The sequence below is a fragment of the Juglans regia genome, chromosome 4 (genome assembly GCF_001411555.2).
Source record: "Juglans regia cultivar Chandler chromosome 4, Walnut 2.0, whole genome shotgun sequence".
NCBI lineage: Eukaryota > Viridiplantae > Streptophyta > Magnoliopsida > Fagales > Juglandaceae > Juglans > Juglans regia.
Window position 1 is genome coordinate 23,802,659 of NC_049904.1, and position 23,518 is coordinate 23,826,176.

The following is a 23,518-nucleotide window of genomic DNA, read 5'->3' on the forward strand; positions in this document are numbered from 1 at the left end:
CTCCTTGTGGCCATTTTTCTCTGTGATTTGAAAACTTTGGCGTCAACTCTGATAGAGAATGATCTCCAAGTCATGTTTTGCTTTCTTGCGTCATGTAGGCATAGAGTATTATTGCATCTTCCACCATTCATATTTGCTAGTCTAGCAGCCGATCGAGCCCCCTTTTATTATTATTATTTTTCACTCATTCTAGAGCTAGCCCACTATTGCCACCATGCACCAAGCTGTAAACTGGGTGCGTGTTGTTCAAGATATATAACAAGTTCTTGATCTTTCATATATATATATATATATATATATATATATATATATCCTTCATAGAATCGTAGCAGACTACTGGACATTACAAAATATGCATAAAGGGGGCACAAACCAAGGTGCATGGTGGGTGTTGATCTCCTCATCATGAATGAAATTATGTATGTAGTGGTGTGCCAGAAAGCACTTCCATCTCATGTTAGTGGTAAACTCTTAACTCTACTTAAGATTTACAGCGTTAGGTTTACAACAAGATCTCATAAAATCAAAGTTAACTAATCTGATTATTAGATACGATTTGCCGAATTTTCTTTAGAATCTGATATACCACAACAAATTACTTCAGTTTATAAATTTATTTTTATAAGATTTTTTGTTTGGTAAATCAAAGAATACTTCTAGTGAATAATATATATATATATATATATATATATATATATATATATATTATGTATGTGTGCACGTTTTGATATGGTTTGAATTAACCAGGATGCGTGCTTGCCAAATGGGGTACATACGTCCTGAGTTGCAGTTCTCCACTCAGGTACCTGCATGCATGCCTTTTACTCCATGTGAGTCTTTTTACAAGTGGGGGATGAATAGATATCTTATATTCCCTGCATACTCAAATCTTGGTTATAGAAATAATATCAGATATATATACTTTACGGCCTGCACCCCACTTTGGGTTACTTTCTTATTTTTTGTCACATTCATCATGGCCTCCCTAATTATATGCATTATATATATATATATATATATATATATATATATATATTGTAAGTACGGTACTACTGGTTATTACATATATCCATGATCATGTTGTATCTTCACCCAAAAATGAGGACAAGAAATTACTCCTTCCATTTCAAATAGACAGCTAATTGACATTTTATTAATTACTAATTATTTTGAATTTAATTGATCAATGACCTATTAATAATTAATAATTTATCTATATATATATATAGTAGTGTTGATAAATGCATGAATTACGAAAGAATTATCAAACCCCATGTAATCAAATAAAAAATGTTTAGTTCACAAAAATATTAATTCAAAAAAAAAAAAAAAAAACCTACCAATTGATGAGATTTGTTGAGGTATATTAGATTGTAAAACTCTTTTTAGTATAAAATAGATCTAACGTATATATTTAACTATATTAGTTTGTGAATTTTACTTTTGTGAATCTAACATTTGTCAATAAAATATAAGTGATACTCTTTAATTTTGAACATTAATCTTAAATTCATATTAATCAATGAATCAAGCACATGGCTTACGGACCACTCATGAACTGTCTGGCCGCTGGCCTTGGCCCTTATATATACCCAAAAGCTGGAGAAGATGAGGAATATGGAGATGCGCCAGATCAATATTTTTGTCCCGTATAAGTTTCCACTCATCACTTGTGACTGATCATCAGCTGGAGAAGATCAGGTCAGAAGATCATGACTCAGCTAGTCTTGATCGATTGTTCTTCTCAATGCATCTCATCTTATTTAATAATTATAATTTCTTTAAATTCTCACATAAAATAAAATAAATAATTCAATTTTTTTAAATTTTAAAATAAAAATAATATTAAAAAATTATATTTAAAAGATATTTTATTCAACTTTTAATTTTAATTAATCTTATTTCATTTTATATGAAAAAATAAATGAAGCATAGAATGGCTCGCTCAAGGATGATTTTCGTTTTCTTTTTAATTCTTTTATTTTTTTGTTCGTAAAAAAGAACGTTCATATATTCTCTTTTCTTCTCTAGCTCATCACAAAAGCCATTTAGCCTACTAAGACAGGCGCTCATGTCTTCTACAAGTGCACTATATATTATAAGTTGTAATGTTTCTCTTTGTTCCAAATTTTGTCATCCTCAAACATACTTGATAACCTGATACATTTTGATCAAACGATTGCTATTTAAGTAATTATAAATAGTAATAATTTGAAATATGTCACGCATATCATCAAGTGTGTTCAAGGATGACAAAAACCATTATGGAAAGTAACATTGCTCTTATTTATTAAAAAAATGATAGTTACAGTCGTGAATAAATATGAGATCTATATGAAAAAATAATAATTTTTTAATCATGGACTCTACTTTTTTTCAAAGAGATTACACGATACTTGTGCACTCCATAATTGCATGTAGCATTACTCTATTTATTATACTGCATGCAACTGACTAGGCATGGAGTACTACTCGATCGCATTATGTTCTTAATTATTAGAAGATCATGTAAATTAAATATGATAACCCTTTGCTGATCAACGGCAGTCATGTTTTGAATCATATATGGATGACTCACAATATATGATGTTGTAAACAAAATAATTTGCAGTGCAGATATCATGCCATAGCTAATTTGTTTGCACGAGTACGTAGGACAAAGCTAGTAGTTTAATTATTAGTGAGACATTTGGGCCAACTCATGATGTCGGGCCTAGACCATGAAAGTGGTCGGGAAAGTTGCCAGCTAGATCTCATCTCATGCCCTCAGTTTTATTAATTAATTACAATAATTAAATTAATTATTCAGATGCGGATATGTTTACTTTGTGTTAAAAAATTAGAGACACATGTACGTTATACGTAGTACAATTAATATGTATGAAATGATCAAGCTTAATTGAAGTTTCCCATATTATTTGATCTATAGTACCCAACAAGACTTACATATTAAATAGTGAAAATTTGGTCACTAATTATCGAAATTTCACATGATATAATTAATTAATTTTCTAGATTAATCTCTTAATTACATTATTTTTGGGAGAAAGATAATTTCGACCCTTAATTAAATTATATTATTGCATGATAATAGCTAGCCTATAAAAAATAAACATGGCATGATATGATCTACTAATCTAATAATTAGGTAAACCGACCGAATTAGTTAATGAAAAAGAGAGGAGTGGAATCACGCGGGTTGATTTTGGAGATTGCTATGTAATATTCTTGAATATTAACAATCGATCTGGTCAAAGCCTTTCATAAAGCTATAGCCTTACTGTCCAACTGAAATTGAGATATCAAATAGGGAAATGATTTATACACTATAGTACTTTTAGGGTGTTTGAGTCCTAGCATTTTCTTTGAAAGGAAAATCTCATGTGATTCACATAAAAAATTTATTTTTTTTATGATGAGCTCTACTTTTTTTTTTTTTTATTTTTTTTTATTTTTTAGTGATGCATGATGTTTATCCAATGTATGATTATATCTAGCGTTACTCTATCATATGCATGCGATTTGTTTTTGACATATTTGACCTCATATTCTAATTAGAGGATTCGAGAAGAAGCAGAATGTATATATAACTCCAGCAATTGGAAAAAGAAATTAAAGATGCGAGGATCAAGAATTAAGCTGGATGCGTGAATATTGATCTTTTGAGTTTTGGTCATAAACACGTGTGGTCTTGATCTATATATAACCTATTTCTCTACGAGTAATGATTAATACAATCGTGAAATGCATAAGTGTCGTGTAGTTATTTTAAAAAAAGTAGATTCAATATTAAAAATTAATTTTTTTTCTTGTAAGTCTCGTATTTATTCATTTTTTTTAAAATGTTTACACGACGTTTACACACTCATGATTGCAAATATTATTTTTCTTTATCTATATATGTTAATTCAAAATGAAACGGATACGTAATTCAGATGATCTCATCTCTTGTACAATGTATATATAGAATATATTAATGATACTAATTTTCTCTCTGTTTTTGTTTGTGGTCAAGAAAGCGGACGGCTGCAACCTGCATGCATGCATATACCACAAAAATGATTAACCAGCTAGACATGATGTTGATTTTTGACGTTTGCATGTAAAATTCTAAACGAAAAAAATTTAATTGCAAGTGATTTTGCACACTAATATGTGCACTTATTTAATATGATTGGTTAGAAATTAAATTTTATTAAAAATAATATTAATTTAAATTTAGAATATGAAGACAATAACATTATTTGTACGTAAATTTAATACGTAAATTTATTTGTACGTAAAACTTATTCTAAACAAGATGAACGTACGTAGTTATGTATGAAGCAAAGATCGAGTTATAAAGCTTAAAATATTGCGTGCTTCCTACATAACTATTTTTTCTCCCATTTTTCATGTTCTAAACGTTGAGGAATTCAAACTAATCTGCAATACTGGGTTAGTTCATGCATATTGTCGATATGGACCATTAAATATATATATTTCAAGTACTGCTATATATCAAAACATATATATCTATCTATATATATATATCATGTATGATTTTCATTGACTATAATACTCGATCGGATACTTAATTGGAATATATATGTAATCTGAACACATTCTATTCGACAGGAAATGCCAAAAGTACTTGAAGACTCTTAATAATATTATATGTGACTCAGAAGATTCGATCCATCAACATTAACTGGGGGACCTAATGAGATTATATATACTTTGTAAGCCCTCTACTTTCCAAAGAAGCACGAGACCAGTAACCAAAATAAAGGACCACGCGATGGAGAAGTACTATAAGAATTAAAGTTGCATGGGGCAATCTCATGATCATGATGGATCATGGATCATGAACCATATATCATTTTAAGTACAGGACCACCAAAGCTAGCTACAAGTTTTCCCGTGGCCTTCCAACCATCACAAGATCAACTTTGATCTTCCTTCCTTCTCTCTCTCTGAAAATTTAAAAAAGTTATAATGATTATATGAGATGAAAAATTATCAAATCAGGCCTAAAGTTGATTATTAATTATACTATATAAATATATATATATATATATATATATTTATATGCAACAGCCAACGTCGTCATGGCTAGTCCAGCTTCCCCCTAATTCCAAAGTCTTCCCGATTGTGAACACGGAAAAAAAAAAAAAATGCAACAAGATAAATGGGAATTGGGTTTGACTTGATAATGATACTAACACCGAAAAATTAGGTTGCACTTGATAGATGACCATTCGTTTTCCCTTCACAGAATTCATGAGGCAGAGCATCCTTTAACCGTGTGGGGGCTGATTATATATTATAGAATATATATATATATATATATATATATATATAATATTGATTGTCTGTATTGTCCACGTACGTACATCCTTCTTGTCTCACAAGTTCACAACCAGTACTGATCGAACAACTTCTGATCACAAGGCTCATGAGAATTGAATCCCTACCAAACTGAAGTACTCATGAATTTGAAGTTTGTTTTGTACAGATCATCAGAGTTCAAAGATTTCTGAACTATGAAATATGAACTGAGTAAATTAATACAGCTCATATCATAAAAATTCAAAATTTGCTGTTAATACTCCTGCGCATATATGTCTTTTTCTTTGCCTGCTCAGACTCCATGTGTTGTTCTTTCTTTCAAGTTATATATCACATAGACAGACACCAACAGTACTCCAAAGATCGCATTGGAATAATGATAAATACTTCTCTAGAAATTATCAAGTCATGTGGGGCATGTTCCCAAAAGTGTCACTGCCTCTAAAGAAACCTGTTATTGGTCCACCTGGCATCCATAAGTCGATCAAGCCCGGCTTCCCCGGTAGATCTATGATGGCTAGCTGTCTGGTCCATATTAAGTAATATTACTAACTTGAAATGAAAACACCATCTATTATTCTCACTCAAACTCATCATCATCATCTATCCTTCTCTATGATCCTCCTGCACCGATCGATATTCACGCCTCCCTCCACATTTACAGATGATGGATTTCCCACCACCACCACCACCATTAACACAATCAGTACAAAAACCATTAATACCGTTTTCTCAGCTCTCTGTCTCATGTCCTGCTGTTCTTTCATATCTCTGATCTTCGACATGAACTCATCGTCTCTGCAACTGCATTACAGAAACTCTAGCTCATGTCTGCCACTGTCCCAATTTTCTTTCTTTCATCTGCTAATTGTTTACCTTTCTCGTTCAAACATATATAATGGAAAATTCCGGTTTCACCTTTTGACAACTTTCATCTACAAACTTTAATGACACGCGCACTACGTCCTGCATGCATGAATACATACATACATACATAACATACATACATATGGTTCCAAAGTTGTCACAAGCATAGCAAGAGAGAGCGACAAAACATAAAAAAAAACGCCATTAACACGTGTCACCAGAGTCAACAAAACTCACTATTTATAACCGTTCCAAGAGGATCATCAATCACTAACCCCGGCAGAAGTTTTTTAACGGTATGATCTACTCTACGTAGACTTTGAGGAACTCGAAAAAAAAAAAGGTACATGATGTCGTTTTCCGGTGCAAAAACCTTCTTCAACCGGTTCTGCGTGGCTGAATTCCATATGGAGAGTGCTGGCCGTAGCAGCTTCATCTCCAGTGATCATCTCTTACCATCCCTTGGTGCCAGAATTAACCAGGCAACTAAGCTTCGAAGATACATAGTGTCGCCTTTCAGTCCTCGTTATAGGTTGATCATGACCTTTGCCGGAATAATATTATCGCTTGTTCGTTCTAATATTTCGTTGCATAATTACATAGCTGCTGCTGCTGCTGCTTCTCACGGTCTTATCATTCCTCGTTTTCAGGGCTTGGGAGATGTTACTGGTTGTTTTAGTCATTTATTTTGCCTGGATTTGCCCATTCGAGTTTGCATTTCTGCCTTACAAACAAGACGCACTCTTCATCTTCGACAACATTGTCAATGGCTTCTTTGCCATTGACATTATTCTCACCTTCTTTGTTGCATATCTAGACAGCCACTCTTATCTTCTTGTTGATGATCCCAAGAAAATTGCAGTCAGGTGAACAATCTTTGCATCCTTTGGTGGTAGACTTAATTCGCGCAGCTAGCTTTACATAAACCAACGATTCTGCTTCTGTAAGAGAAATCACTTAGCTTCTTTCTTACATATATATGATCCCAATCCAACAATTCAGGTACATATCTACCTGGTTTATCTTCGATGTCTGTTCCACCGCTCCGTTTCAGCCAATCAGCCTTCTGTTCACAAATCATAGCGGCGAACTTGGGTTTAAACTACTCAACATGCTCAGACTCTGGCGTCTCAGACGAGTCAGCTCCCTATTTGCAAGGTCGATATATATATCTTCATGTTCAATATTCTGCCTTTGGTTTCTTCAGAATCCCCAATATATTCTCAAGGTGGAAGAATCACAATATAATAAACTAACACGCAAAGTTTCCCCATAATTTCTTCAGGCTTGAAAAGGACATTCGATTCAATTATTTCTGGACTAGGTGCATAAAGCTCATTTCTGTAAGTCACTAAAAGTTTTGGTATTATGGTTATACATCATACTCTCATCTTACTTTCATCTAACTATAATTATTAAATAATAAAAAATTATTCAATAAATAATCAATATTCAATAGTGATAAATATGCCACATCTTACATAATAGAATGAAATATAATGACAATATAGTGTATAGAATTTTCATTCCTTAATTATTAATTAATTTCCAAGTCATGATCTAAAAAGCAACTTCGATATATATTCAATTTCATGTGGATCCCAGGTGACCCTATTTACTGTACACCTTGCTGGCTGCATAAACTATCTTATTGCAGCGAGATACCCTGATCCAGGTAGAACCTGGATTGGGGAAAAAAACCGAGATTTCAAAGAAGATGGTCTTTGGGAAAGATATGTAACTTCAATATACTGGTCTATAACGACATTGACAACTACTGGGTACGGGGACTTTCATGCGGGAAACCCCAGGGAGATGCTGTTCGATATCTTCTACATGCTCTTCAACTTGGGATTGACGGCTTACCTCATTGGAAACATGACAAACCTCGTTGTTCATTGGACATGCCGCACTCGATGTTTCGTATGTGGTCTTTAATTTCTTGTATCTGCTCTCTTCTTTAATATTATTATTGCCATATATCTATATATCTCGCTTCAATTAATATTCATTCTTCACACACGCACACATGACGCATATATATACACGCTACTAGTACTAGGTGCTAAAGCCGGAGTGATGATCATGAGCCCCAAACACCAGTAGTACTATTACCACCAAAGGCCCCAGGCCATTTCTTGGGGGAAAAACTCGAAAGTTGTTTTTGGAAGATTTCCTATCTACCCCCGACTTTCTGACAATTTTATGGGGAAAGCTAAATTCCTGGAGCAACTCAAAAACCACGTGAATAATATTTGCGATTTTACGTTGTTAGTACCGCCGCTTCCAGTCCAGTTCTTTAAATTGGAATACATGCATGCATCTATACATTATATATATATATATATTTATTATATATAACTATATATGTGCTTAAATACACAATTGTAAACATGCATGATATGCATTATTCTAAGAGAGGACGATGGCGTCTTGGGGCGGATCATGAACATGATCTCTTCAAGTTTGAATAAAAACTACCAAACATGAACGGAAAATGATCCGCTCAAGTTTTTATCCGAACTTTGACGCCCTCAAGAGTCAAGTGGAAGAAAGAAGGACAGCATGAAGCTAGTCTTACAAGTAGTGGTGAAAAAAGAAATTGGTCAACCGGTAAATCAGGCCGGGGTTCCGTTCTAGTTCGGTCTAGTTTTAAATTGGTCCAGTTTAATATCGGTTCTATTTTTTTCAAAATCGGTCAAAGTCGGTCCGAGTTCAGGTTTTCTTTTCTAACACGGAACTGGATCGGGTTCATTTAAATATATATTTTAATTTTTATATTATATAAAATGCTTTTTATATGATTTTTTTATATTATATATAAAATAATCTTGTATTATACACTAAATTACTAATTAAAATAATATTAAATTTTAAAATCCTATATATATATAGTATATATAATATATCGGAAAAATAAGATCGGAGTTGGTAAAATCGGAAGTACCGATTTAGGGATGTAACTGGTGCGGTATCGGTTTTTTAAATCTTAAAACCGATATAAATCGATTCGGTTTTAAAATATGTCTAAAACTAAACTGAACTGGACCGGTTATACCTCTATTTACAATATTAATTATCACTCGTATAGATATTTTAGATAACATTAAATAAATAATATATATTACATAGTCCACTTCATGCATATGTTTCTCTCTTGTTTAAAACCTTCAATTCAAATAAGAACTTGAAGATTTTTGAACTTGAAGGGATCTGATCCAAACTTGAGGGAATTAAGTAGAAGAGTCCAAACTCGAGAGCTTCTAGAGGGAGATCGACAAATAGAGACTCCGAGTGAATCCTGTAGTTACTTATTGAACATTAATTTAATGCTGCCCAAAAAACTTATACGGATAAGAATTCATATTGCGTAAAAGAGAAATGATATTTGTAATCGTAAAGTATATAAATATTGTATAATCTTTTTTTAAAAAATAAGTAAATACGGGATGTATATGAAAAAAAAAATTAATTTTTTAATAATAGATAATTCTTTTTTAAAACGATTACACAATGATTACGTACTCTATGATTATATATAACATTACTCTATTGCAAAACTCATTTAATGTCTCTATCTCTAGCATGATGCCTGAATTTATGTCTCAAATTTGGAAAAAAACTTTAAAAAGGTGATTTTTATTTTCTCCCTTGGGGTCTGGATGCTAATATCAAGAAGTATGCTTTGGTTCTACAGAGAGATAGAGTGAGAGCTGCCTCAGAATTTGCAGCACGAAACCAGTTGCCCCCCGGCATACAGGATCAGATGCTGTCACACATATGTCTCAAGTTCAAAACAGAAGGATTGAATCAACAAGGGACCCTAAATGGTCTACCAAAAGCTATTCGCTCAAGCATCGCAGACTTTCTCTTCTTCCCCATTGTCCAGAAAGTCCATCTCTTCCAAGGGGCTTCTCGTGACTTCCTTTTCCAATTGGTAAAAGTTCACATGACTTATTAAACTCGAGTAGTAGATCATTATTGGGTAAACCATGAGTTTGGAGTTCTTTCATGGCGCATTGGTCATAAAGATGCTAAGTCAATCTATACTGTTTCACAAAAAGGTTTCAGAAATGGAGGCCGAGTATTTTCCACCCAAGGAAGATGTAATTCTGCAGAATGAAGCTCCAACAGATCTTTATATTCTGGTCTCAGGCGTGGTGGTGAGCTAATTTTCGTTTATTTTGGAATCTGGATGCAACTTTTCCTAAATAATGCCTACTAACATAATGTTGGTTCGAAAATGATGCAGCATTTCCTGTGCCGTACCGATGGGCGCGACAGAGTACGTCGTTAACCATAACACACATTTCATATTGAACAGAAATACAAAGATAAAACAGATCACATTCCAACATCCACTATGCAGGTTCTTGGAAAGGCAATTGCAGGAGATTCGTTCGGAGAGTCTGGAGTCTTATTGAATAGGCCGCAGCCTTTCACGGTTCGGACGACTGAGATTTGTCAAATACTGCGACTCAACAGAACTTCACTGATCAATGTCATGCAAGCAAATTCCAAGGATAGGCACATCATTATGAACAATCTTTTCCAGGTAGTTACAGCATTATTCATACTCTAGAGGGGGAAAAAGGTATCCATTATGAGTTTTTCCATTCTTTCATGAAACATATAATTGAGAACCAATGCTGCACTCAACAGAAAATGAAGGGTCGAGATACCTTGGGCTTTGAAAACGCACATAAAGATCCAGAACTGATCCCCAGAGAATGGCTTGATGGAGAACCTATTGGAGGAAGCTTGTCACCTGCAGGATGTCAAGATAAGTACTCACACGATTATTCATCAATGCAGGAAGCAAGGGATGTTTATAGCACAGGATCAGAGACTATAGAGCAGAGTGAAACTGGCAAATGTCAAGTCTTTAAGAGATCCACAATGGATGTAAATTTGATGGCTGAGGATGGCCAAACAGCTCTTCATGCTGCAGTTCGCAGGGGGCATCTTGAGATGGTCAAACTTCTACTGGAAGGAGGTGCTAATGTAAACAAACAAGATGCAAGAGGATGGACACCAAAAGCTCTAGCCGAAGAGCAAGGAAACAAGAGCATATTTGACCTTTTACTAAGTTATGACAATAGAAGGAAACCAGATGAGCACAGAATAGATTTAATTGGGCCTGAATCGGCTGACAACAGCATGTATAGTCAAAGCAAACACAGTAAGCAAACTGGTCCTCAATCTGTCGACTCCCACTTAAGAAAAGAACCCACCAACTCCTGCTCATGCAGATATAGTTTTCCCATTGACACAGAAGTCATGACTAAAGTAATGAAGAAGAGAATCACCATCCATATGGGGCTTCAACTTGATGGTACATTACAGAGGCAACTTGGAAAGCTAATAATCTTACCTGATTCGATAGAGGATCTGCTCAAAATAGCAGGTAAGCATTGTTTGAATTAAAAATACTCGTACTAACCTGAAAATTGGGAATTCTAATTAAGTTTATAGAAATGATAGTTACAGTCGTGAGTAAGCAAGCGCTGTACAATTATTGTGAAAAAAATGAATAAATACGGAACTCACATGAAAAAAATTAATTTTTTAATAGTAGACCCCACTATTTTTCAAAGCGACTGCATGATACTTGTGCACTTTATGTATCATTACTCTTAAGCTTATTACAAATTTAAGAAGGCAGAAAAGAAAAGGAAAATGAAAAGGAAAAGGAAGCGAAAATTGGAAGGAAAACTAAATCTCATTTAAGCGTAGTTTGTTCCCCTAGATTTATCCTGAGGGTTACCTAGCGTCTTGTAAAACTGCAGGTGAGAAGTTTGGAGTACACAAACCTGCAAAAGTCATTAACGTGGAGAATGCAGAAATAGATGACATAAATGTCATTCGAGATGGTGATCATCTGTTTCTACTTCATAACGAGATTAATGGAGAAATATTGGATTGCTAAGTGACCTAATCATGGTTACTCAAAGCTAGGCAATGTAGTATCTTTTTTGCGTCTGTAGTGTTACTTCTTGTAATTTTACACAGTGGCAAGTAGGCAGTTATTGGAATAGGCAGTTACTGGAATATAAAAGAAATGTAAGCAGAGAAAGAGAATCATCGATTGGCATTGTAAAAGAAAATTCCGGAGGCACTACTACAACAAATTAGCATTTTTTCGCGAGTGATTTTGTCGCAATTAGTCTATATTTTTGTCCAAAATAACTTCCTGTTGGGATTGCCTCGAACCAGTCCCTCTGTGTTTCTCATTTCATGAATACAATTTCTGATACTTTTTCTACAAGATCCTTCTTATTACAATTCATTCCACTACAAGGTTTCTAACAATTGACATCAGAGCACTACGATCCTTTATGGTGGAGGGGACAAAGTTCAAGTTGCAGGAAGAAAATTTACCAGAACAAATTCTTGCATCAGTGCTTCAGCTCAGAGATTTAGTTGATCGAATGCATGCAAATTACAAGCACTTTCGGCAACAATTAAAGGAAATGCCGAATGATTTTACAGAATCCTTCGTTGAGTTGCAAGACCAAGTTAGCATGAATGAGGACAAAGAAAATGCAACGAAGGATGAAAAGAGTGTTCAGTTGCAGGACCACGTCACTGTGATGCAGGAGGATGAAGAGAGTGATTTTACGAAGGTTCCGTTGCAAGAATTTACTCTTCCCTCCCTCCCCTTAAATCTTGTACTTAGCAAAAATCGGTTTCTCCACACCTCACCCTCACTCTTGGACGAATCAGTTTCTGGGTTGTGGATTTTTGATCTTGGCATTGCATTCACACTCCCTCTCAAACCCGCAGAGCATGGAACGACATAGGGATAATGGGCACCGCCGTCACCCCTCGCCGACCCACCGTTGGCTATTCCCTCACCTTCGACAGCCAGATCTTGTTATGCCCCAAGGTGGAGCATTTTGGAGGTTCCACGTTCCACGGTGGAAGCCTCCTCCCACTCTTTGCTCAAGGCCGATCTAGAGCTTCTTCTCATTCTCTCTGCTCAGCAGAAACTAGGTGGCTCCTCCTTTCTATTTGACCTCACCATTGACTTTGCTACCCTGACCAGGATGGGGGACTTAAAAGGCGACCATCGTGGAGGCCGTGAGCGCTGAAATTGCAGCTACGGGTAAGATTCCTTCGCAGAAGAAAATCAAATGGCCATTCAAGCCCATGGTTGTGAACGTTTACAAGAGAGAAGAGAAGCAACCCTTCGCTAGGAAAATTTCCTCCATGGGAAGAATTCCTAAAAAATGGTCATGTCTCGTATGGCATCCTCCATGGGCAGAAAGCTTCACTCAATCTCTGTTTCTGTGTTTGTTTAGGGAATATTGGGCCTGTTTGGCCATGTGTGAGCTCTTGTCAGGTTTATACAAAATAATTATCATGAAGCTTGATACAAGAGGTCTTGAATCATCTTCTACATTTTTTAACGTTGGTAATGAGCTTTCCGGGAATGGGTTTTCCGCATCCCCATCATTTGAGCTCCCATACAAGATCGAATTTGATGGATTCCATAAGGAGGCTACGCTTGCTTTTAGTTTTAAGGAAAGGGTTATGGTGGCCACAGATTCTCAAGCCAGCATGGGCGGATACATTTCATCTCAGTCTGTAAACAAAATCAGCGGATGGACTTTCCATAGAGCTGTGAGGCATATCTGTTTATTTTCCAAAGGATTGCAGGATGTCTAATTGCAAAACCGATTAAACAATCCAAGAACTAAAAGAGCCAATCCAAAAAGAGCCACTCTCAATTTGGGGTTATTAGTTTGAAAAGAAAATGGAAGTCAATAAAAAAAGGGAAATGCTAAGTACAACCGTTGTATAACCGGCTGATAAATTGAGTCCCACTTTAATCGTTTCTTCCTCCCTTTTTCTCTCTCTCCCCTTTCATTTTTCCGTCTGTCAATAAAAATTTAGAAACTTGATGAATGTTTATCGGTAATTCCATGAGCTTCGCAGCCTCTTTACCTCTCCGTCTCTCTCTCTCGGGGTCTCTGGTCAAGTCCTCTAACCATACTGCACCACTTTCATCTCTATATTCCACTGACTCTCTATCTCGCACGGTATCTCTCTCCAAAAGCCACCACACTTCTCTCTCGTAGAAACTTGCAAACGGTGGGCGAAGGGTGTGAGCTCCATATTTGAAGTCTGGGGTGAGTTTTATTATTTTTTCTTTTCTTTCAAACTTATCAGAACGGCATGCCCATCGTAGTAAGTGGAAAGTTATTAAAATGAGTCATTTTGGACCAAATCAATATCAGAAATGCTACGTACAACCCATCGCTAGCTCCTTGATTTTGCTTGGAACAGAAGCAAAATTTGCTCAAGTTTCAGACACACACTCTCTCTCTCTCAAGTTTCAGAAATGTTACGTACAACCCATCACTCACAAAAGATTCAAACCCGCTGCTAACCTCCATCGCATTGAAATTCAAGTAAAAAAACTTGTTAAAAAAAAAAGAGAAATGGCTTTATATCTGGTTGGGTAAAGAGAAAATGAGAGAGTGGAGAGAAAGATTAAAAAAAAAAAATTTGAAGGAGAAAATGAGTGAAAGAAAAAACTGAGAGAGTGATAGAGAGGGAACGAAATGAGTGAGTGAGAAAAAATAAAATTTGTTATGCAACCGGTTACGTGGGGCTCCCTGAGCAGGTTGCAGTAGAGTTTTTGAAAAAAAAAAAAGCCCCTTCCCTTACTTGCTCTGAGGTGTTGAATGGGATTCTCAATGGATCCCTTATTTGTGAAGGGGACACATCCTTGAATAACCTGATCCAAAATTTAAAGTGTTGTGAGCCTGAGTTCCTTGTATATAAACTTAGAGGTTGTTGAAACTTGTTAAGTTTAAGGCCATTAGTATAACTATTGTTTGTTTGCTGGTTGTTGAGTGGCAGGAGTCTCTTTCAAAGAGTGGTGATAAATTGGATGAAAGGGTAAATATTGCACCTCAGTTGCTTGATATATTGCCACTTAGGGGTGTTTTTGGGTGGTATGAGATAAATTTACTAAAACTTTGGGGATATTATGTGATAGAGGAACAAATCTTGTGGCCCTTTGACAGAGGAAGGGGAAAAGAAATAGGAGGAAATCAATTGGTGAACCAAGCTTTGGATAATGTATCTCATTTCTTATATTTTGAATTTGATCTTAAAATGGATGGTGGAATACATGCTAACCTTGATGATGGTTTATGGAGGCAAAAAGATGAGGAATGTCACCAAGCATCCAAGTGTGATAATAGTGATGAGAAAGATAGACTTCCTTGCCACAACCAAGGAATTTACGAGGCTCTTGAATTAAGAGATGCAGGGCCGGGCTATAGGTTTGTACATTTGGAGCCTTGTTATTCCCACGTCAAAAATTGTGATAGAAGTTCTTTTTTGTTTCTAGAGTTGGATGGGAGTTCCTGTGGGAGAGGTCGGCCACAAAGAGCTTCCAGTGAGGGCCTTATGGCATCATGCTCCCCAACGATCGTGATTTTGAAGTTACTCTTACCAAGGAAGAGATATAGTGTTTGGACCTCATATATTGATGGGTTAGGAAAAACCCAAATTCTGCCAACTTTAACGTGATCCTCACTCGAGAGAACATTGGCCGTTTCTTGGTGTCACCAAATCGGTCACGAGTTGTAGGCTGTCAAATGCCTAGCTCGGCAGCTCCAAGGCCCTTTCATGGACAGAAGAGATTTGTTCCTACTTTGTTGGACCCTAAAGAAAAGAGGGCCTATACTGAGGGTGATGGATTCCGTGGTGAGTCACGTACCATTCATGATCCCGCTAACCTAGAGAAGGGTGTGGGGCAAGAATCCTCGCTTATCACTACTCTTGGTGAGGAACTTCTAGGGGCTTCCTCCCTTGTGGGTGAGTACTCGCCCATGTTTAGTCCTGGTGAGGAGTCAATTCTTTTAACAGTAAGTCAATAGTAACATTTATCTAGCTTGAATGAACCCTTATAAGCAATCTTTTGAATAGTAAGTCAATAGAGAAAATCAATTCTAATACTAAATGAACAATTTAGAAGAAAAAACTAGGAAAAATAAATGTTTATTAACTACCACGCCATATATTCACAATTCAAGCTAACAATAGGCACCATAATTTGATGTAAACCGTCATAAACCAAATGCAAGACTTCTAGGAATGAGTCAAGACCTAATAGCAGATAAAAAGAAGCACAAAAAGAAAAGAAAAGAAAGATAGATCCTAAAACCTTGCAGAATTCTTAGTGGCGGAACTTGGCATTCTCTTAGTTAACATCTTTCATGGACTAAGGTAGAGACTTAGATGACATGATCCAGATCACCGGCTAGGGTTATGCAATCCGCTTCGCTTAGGCCTAGCCTGAAGGCACAAATGCAGAGAGAGAGAGGCACTGACTCTGAGAATTGCTGTAACAAATATTTAATGGATTTGAATGAAATAATCAAGAAAGCTCACTTCGAGGGTGAGGACCTCTATGAAGAAGACATGAGAAGGAAATAGAAGATTCTTTTACTTTCTGGATAAATTTCAGAGCCAAAATGCTTTGTGCGTATATCTGACATGCTCTAACAGAATTTACCACATAGTGGCCCTAGACTAATAAACTAATAGCAAAATAAACAAACTGCAACCACATTCTAACGTTATGGGAGTAAGCCTAGTACCTAATAACAGCTAAATGTTTCCAGTAAAATAACAAGTTTTGCTAAATTATAAAAGAGGTAAAATGATTGGCCCATGGGCCTCACGGCTTCAATAAGTCTAATCTCTTCACTGTCTTCCATCATACTTCAAGCATACTTTACTCCCAAAGGGTTCATTACATTGAACATATTTCTTCCAGATCTCAGCTGCCTGTGGCAAGTCCTTACCCTTCAGAGCGCTTTGTCCACAAGGTGCGGATATGCCTCCCTCTGATGAGAGTAAGGTTCCCAAGTCGCATCTTTGCATTCTTTGTCTCGTGCTTGGTTCTAGGTTTTCTTCATACGGCACCCCCAAAACGTCTTCAAGTTCTGGCTTAAGAATCCCTAGTAGGGGTGGGCAGCGGGGCCTCGCACCCCGTTGCCCCACCCCACTTCTAGAGCCCCTAGCGGGGGGTGGGGAGGGCCCAACCAAGCCTAGCATTTCCCCCGCCCCGCCCCTGCTTACATTTTTATATATATATTATATAAACATAAATATATATTTATATTTTACAAATTATGTATATATAAATATATATTACAATTTATTAGACTTGTTTAGAAAGTATGCACTAACAAATTTAAAAACTAATACACTACAACTTATACAAAATATGCACTAGTATATTTAAAAATTACATAGTTTTTAAAATATAATCATATTTACAAATTTTAAATTTACAATTTGGGTCTAAAAATGTATTTTTAATCACTTTTGGACTTAGGAATAATTTTTAAATCTAGTGAAATGTAGTATATTTTTTAAGTGAACGGAGGCGGGGCAGATTGGGTATCCGCCTCGCTCCTCGCCCCAGCATCCCTGGGGGGACGGGGGTGAAAACCCCACCCCCCGTCCCATGCGGGGAGGGTGCGGGGAGGGGGTGGCCCCGCCCAGTAGGGGTGGGTAGCACCCCTAATCCCTAGAGCATCCACTGGGGGTAGCACATGCACGATTATAAACTTAACACCCAACTTTTTCTTGAGTTGAGAGACATGGAAGGTAGGGTGTATTTGGGCTGACGGGGGTAGTCCTAACTTGTATGCGTGATGCCAACGTTATGTAAAATCTTGAAGGAGCTTAAATGTCGTGGGGGCAAGATTGAGGTTGTGTCGATGAGCTACTAAAATTTGCTGATATGGTTGAAGCCGAAGGTATACCTAGTCCCCAGTCCCCAATCTCAAATTCTTGTTACTTCCTCCTTTAATCTGCGTATTTCTTCATATGTTCCTATGCCTGATGTAGGTTGTGATGTAAGATTTGTGGTTATTGATTTCGGGATCATGGTTGGTTTCCACAACCTCTAAGCAGGCTGTTCCCAGTACATAGTTGAGTAGCCGAGAAGGGGGATACCCATATAAGGCTTCAAATGTGGTAAGCTTTCTTGATAGGTGTTGGGTGGAGTTATACCATCATTCAACTAATGATACAAATGAAGACCAATCCTTAGGTCGATCATCTGTAAATGTACTATCTCGATCTAATATGATTGAGATAGGCAACCTGTGATGTTTGAACACATTCAGAAGGAAAAGTTCAACCATTGTCTTGGTTGTGTAAAGGTGTTTTAGGAGATTGAAATGATTGTACTTAGGGTTGTAAGAAAAAAAAAACTGGTTGAACTGGACCGGGCTGGACCGAATCGATTGGTTTGATTGGGTTTGTAAGTGGTCCGGTGCGGTATCGGTTCTTAAGAAGTAAAACCGGTCATAAATTGGTGTTGTACCGATTTTCATATTTTGAAAACCGGTTTAAATCGAACCAGAATGGTATATATATTTTAAATTTTTTTTATGTTATATTATATATATTATATGCTAAATTATTAATTAATATAACATAAAATTCTAATCTTATTATTCAAGTATATTAATCTTATAATATAAAATTAATATAACATAAATATTAATATTAAGTTATTAATATAAACTTACTTTTGATATATATATATATATATATATATATATATATATCAAGGATAAATACATTTTTGACATAATAAATTATAATATATATTATTTTGTAAATATATTTTTACAGATTTGATCATATATCCATATAAAAAGTCTAGAACTTATATAGACTATAGTTAAATTTAATACTATACTAGTATGTGTTAATTCTTATAAAATAATGTATTTATACTCATTTATAAATAGACTAATAGTTTAGTATATGTAAACATCATATTATTACTAACATTGATAATTTGTAAAATCGAAAAAATGGGACCGGACCATTCCGATTTCGATAGTGAATCGGTCCAATATCGATTTTTAAATTTTCAAAACCAGTGTATATCGGTTTGGTTCTAAAAAATGTACAAAACTGGACTGAACTGGATCGGTTACAACCCTGACTGTACTTGGTGAGCCTGTCTACAACCACCCATAAATTGTTAAAGCCATTTGAATTAGGTAGTCCTTTTATGATGTCCCTGGTAATATATGTCCAAAGTTGGAGGTGAATAGGAAGTGGTTGTAGCAACCCACTTGGAAGAGTATTGTCTACCTTAACCCTCTGGCATAAGTCACATTTTTTGATAAACTGCTTAATATTCTTCTTGAGACCAAGTCAATAAAAATCCCTCCTTACTATGTGTATTGTTTTGTCATAGCTTAAGTGTTTGCCCCATGAACTACTATGCATTAACTCTAATACTTTATTCTTGAATTCTTCCTGATTGGGTACAAATTTGTTCTTGTACAAGAATAGTTCTCCCCTCATAAAGTATACTGGTGGTATTTAGTTCGCACAGGATTGGGTGATGATGAACCTTTGTCAGATGTTCATTACTAGCATAGGCTACTTTTAAGTCCTCCACCAAACTCACAGAAGGAAAAGTAATTAGGGACAAATAACATTCCTATTCACTTTCCCTTTTGGACAGGCCGCCAGGTACCCTATTCTCAGTCCAATTTTTATACTCTACCATAAAATCATCCCGAGGAGTTTAGTGATCCATTATGTTGCACAAGTGTGCCCGTTTTTCGATCAAGTAGGTATTTCAAGCTCTGCAGATTAGTTCTAATCACAAAGGTTTGTCCAGTAGATAGGGCTTTCATTTGAGCCTTGTTGAGACAAGTGCAAAGAGCTTCTACTCATAAGTGGACATCCCTCGAGTCCTTCCCTTTAGAGTTTGGCTGTAAAAGGCCAGAGGTCTTCCCTGTGCATTAACACTACATTGATAGTTGTTCTTGATGCATCACATTCAATAGTGAAAGGAGTGGAAAATTCTGATAGGGCAAGAACCGGGGGTTGCATGACAACTTTCTTCAACTGATGGATTGCAACCTTGGATTCTTCAATCCAATGCAAGTTATTTTTTTTTCTTAACATTTCTATGAGGGGTGAAGAAATCCCTCCATATCCCTTAATGAATCTTCTATAGTAGCTTGTTAATCCTTAAAATCCCCTCGCCTTGGGGGAATTAGGAAGAGGCCATTCTTTCATGGCTTGCAACTTGTCCAGTTCAGTTCTTTCTCCTTGGGCATAAATCAGGTGGCCTAAGTAGGCAATATGCGGCACACCCAAAGATTGTCTTGCATAGAGCTGATGTTGTCTTGCATAGTAAGTCAATAGAGAAAACCAATTCTAATACTAAACAAACAATTCAGAAGAACCAGGAAAAATAAATGTTTATTAACTACCACGCCTTACATTCAAAATTCAAGCTAGCAATAGGCACCATAATTTGATGTAAAACATCATAAACCAAATGCAAGACTTCTAGGAATGAGTCAAAACCTCATAGTAGATAAAAAGAAGCACACAAAGAAAAGAAAAGAAAAGAAAGATAGATCCTAAAACCTTGCATAATTCTCAGTGGCGGAACTTGGCATTCTCTAAGTTAACATCTTTCATGGACTAAGGTAGAAGGCAGGTTTGGGGGATGAGATGATAATTTTGTGTTTTGTTTTGAAGTTTAAAATATTATGTTTTAATATTATTATTGTTTTGAGATTTGAAAAAAGTGTATTGGGATTTGAAAAAATTGAATTGTTTATTATATTTTGTATGGAAATTTGAAAAATGTGTAATAATGAGATGAGATGAGATGAGAATTTTGTGTTTTGTTTTGGTTACCAAACCTGCCCTTAGACGACATGATCCAGATCATCGGCTAGGGTTATGCAATTTGCTCTACTCAGGTCTAGCCTGAAGACACAAATGTAGAGAGAGAGAGAGAGGCATTGCCTCTGAGAATTGCTGTAACAAACATGTAATGGATTTGAATGAAATAATTAGAAAAGCTCACTTCGAGGGTGAGAACCTCTATGAAGAAGAAGACGTGAGAAGTAAATAGAAGGTTCTTTTACGTTTTGGATAAACTTTTAAAGTCGAAAAATGCTTTGTACATATATCGTAGAGGCTCTAATAGAATTTCCCATGTAATGGGCTTGGACTAATAAACTAACAACAAAATAAACAAGCTGCAACCACATTCTAATGCTATGGGAGTAAGCCCAGTACCCAATAACAACTAAAGGTTTCTAGTAAAATAACAAGTTTTGCTACATTATAAAAGAGGTAAAATGCCTGGCCAATGGGCCTCACGGCTTCAGTAAGTCCAACCTCTTCATTGTCTTTCATCGCACTTCAAGTACACTTTACTTCTAGAGACTCCATCACATCAAATATCTTACTTCCAGATCTCAGTTGCTTGTGAAAATTGTGTACCGGGCTTGGACGAGATCCGATTTCAACTTTGGGCACGAAATTCGATTCCAGGGGCAATGCATTGTGACAGATTAAGTATTTGTCACTCTGAGCACTGGGATATAATTAAAATTGATGATCTGTAATAGGACAAGAGTAACACACCATCTATATTTTAAATATTATAAATTGTAGATGCATAGTGATTAAGCTTAATGTCATAACATGCTACCATAGAATATGAGGATTGGTTATGTAGTTTCTGAAAGCACGTTTGGTTAGGACATTGGTTTTACACGCTCCAATCACATGTTGCCATCTATTAGTTATAGACTTTTTAAGATAAGCTAGACTGTATAAGATTATTACTAAAACGCTAAAATAGGAAATATAAACTTAAAAATTTCTAATCCTAATTAGTTTTCAGATCGGATCCAATCATTACTCCAACTGTCTCTCACAATGCATATAAAAATACAATGATAATTTCTTATTGAGTATGTGTTGATGTCGTGTTTCATAGCTCAAGCAACTCCACAACAACCAAACTCACTCGATACCTACAATTGAGAGGGAGAAAAGACTCTGGTGACTTCTGGGGTCACTCCGATGCCAAAGTAAGTGAAGAATTCTCGTGTGATGGGAAAAGTTTAAAGAACTAGAGAGAATGGTAAAAGCTTCAGAGAGCATTTTCATAGGAGGGATGTCTGTTATTTATACCTGATTTGGACTCTACTGCCAAGGGAGGTCGTGGAGTGTCAGGTTGTCACTCCTCCCCTCGCCGTGAGAGTGTGTCAGTTTGTGGCTTAGACTGCTGAGGGAGGTCGTGGCATGTCAGGTCGTGCTCGGTCAAACCCACTGCCACCATCTTGCCAAGACATGGTGTCAGGTCGTGGCCTAGTCGTCTTGCGTACTCTGGCAGTGCACCGTTGCGTGTCGGGTCTCCTGTCACACTCATTGAATACGACGTGCCTTGGGTCTGATGCACCAACGATTGGGCACGTCCAACCGTCTGTGTACAGTGGGGTATTTTGTACGGTACCTTATGGCAGGGATCGGTAGGTCACTGAGTCCCAAGACGGGGCTTTTGGCGCATTTGAGCTTAGTGCCAAAGCCTTTCCGGATAGGTTTATGGTTGTGGGCTCGGTGGGCAGTCTCTCGATCTGGGCTTCTAGCCCACGTCAGGGTTTTGTTCGAGGGCCTGGGGTTCTCGTAGCTTGATCTCTTTTGGCCTGGGCCCTTCTGAGATGGGCCCCCCATGGTACCCCGCGAATTCCTATCACATACATGTGGTGGGAATTCAAAACACCCCTAATAATGGTGCCGCCCGTTTGGCTTCCGTCGCTTCAAGTTCCTGAGGCCATTTGTCAGTTTGATGAGTACTTTTTGCCTGTTCCCGTTTCCCTTCCGTCTTTTGTCTTTAATGGGCCGTCCGCCAGTTGAGTTCTTGAGGCCACCTGTTTGGCTTTCGCTGATTTAAGTTCCTAAGGCCATCTGCCCATTCAATGAACGCTTCGTTTCCAGCGCACTCTCCAACCTTTCTCTGCTATATAAAGCACACTTCTCCTTCTTCTTCCTCCATTTCTTCCTTCCACCGTTCTTTGTGTTCCTGCCATTTCTCCCAGTTCCTTCTCCAGCCGTCGTGCCTCACTCTCTTTCTCAGGCCTTTCATTTCTCTTCTGCCACCGTCTCGTTCTTCTTCCTCCACTGCGACCTTCCTCCACTTCTTATTTTCCTATCGCTTCTCACTACTGACATGGCACCCAAGGCTGACGCCATTGCTCCGTATTTTGGAGGGAAATGCTGGGTTTCCTCCTTCTCTGGTGATGACCTCAGGGCGTTTCGTGCCAAAATTTCCCCCTCCGTCATTTTGGAGATTCCTTTTGGGCACATGGTGAATCCTAATGGCACGGCGTCACGAGGGCCCTTTTCCAATTGATTTTTGCCAATGGTCTTCACCTTCCATTCTGCCATCCGGTTCGCGAGGTTCTTAATTACCTTGGGTTGGCCTAGGCGCAGCTCC

General features: G+C 36.8%; 1 protein-coding gene across 1 annotated transcript; it reads left to right on the forward strand.

Moving 5' to 3' along the window:
* Window positions 1–6,445: 6,445 nt before the first annotated feature.
* LOC108990191 (potassium channel KAT1-like) lies at window positions 6,446–12,364 on the forward strand. The gene is made up of 11 exons (XM_018964076.2): window positions 6,446–6,730; window positions 6,849–7,064; window positions 7,201–7,356; window positions 7,484–7,541; window positions 7,804–8,121; window positions 9,896–10,135; window positions 10,263–10,361; window positions 10,451–10,483; window positions 10,568–10,753; window positions 10,861–11,605; window positions 11,988–12,364. The coding sequence occupies exons 1-11, from the start codon at window positions 6,546–6,548 to the stop codon at window positions 12,125–12,127; spliced, it is 2,376 nt and encodes a 791-aa protein (XP_018819621.1). The 5' UTR covers window positions 6,446–6,545; the 3' UTR covers window positions 12,128–12,364.
* Window positions 12,365–23,518: the final 11,154 nt, after the last annotated feature.